We start from the raw sequence: 261 nt of genomic DNA, 5'->3' as shown, positions 1-261 counted from the left end.
TGCCGCACAGCTCCCGGGCGCAGATCCGGCAGGTCTCCTTCATCCTCCCTCCCAACCAGCACCCCAACCTACTCCTGGGGGCTCTCACGACACCTTGCAGAGGCCTCTGTGGCTCACCCCGTACATCTCCAGAGGTGCAGCTCCCTCAAGCCCTGAACCCACCAGCACTCCTCACCTCACCACTCCCCCCTTTTCAGGGCAGGTAACAGGCTGGGGCTGCTGCTGCTACAGCAACATCCCACCCCACGGCATCGCCTTCAC

The 261-nt window shown here is 64.0% G+C and overlaps 1 protein-coding gene across 1 annotated transcript in view; it reads right to left on the bottom strand.

The window, feature by feature from the left end:
- Nucleotides 1–43, bottom strand: part of LOC104496001 (myomegalin-like) — a 15,694-nt gene extending 15,651 nt beyond the window's left edge. The window contains exon 1 of the mRNA XM_010139058.1: nucleotides 3–43. Coding sequence (XP_010137360.1) covers nucleotides 3–43 — 41 coding nt within the window. The remainder of the gene's footprint in view (nucleotides 1–2) is intronic.
- Nucleotides 44–261: the final 218 nt, after the last annotated feature.

This window comes from Buceros rhinoceros, unplaced genomic scaffold (assembly GCF_000710305.1).
Source record: "Buceros rhinoceros silvestris isolate BGI_N320 unplaced genomic scaffold, ASM71030v1 scaffold28396, whole genome shotgun sequence".
Taxonomy (NCBI): Eukaryota; Metazoa; Chordata; class Aves; order Bucerotiformes; family Bucerotidae; genus Buceros; species Buceros rhinoceros.
This window is presented reverse-complemented; position numbering and strand designations above follow the sequence as displayed.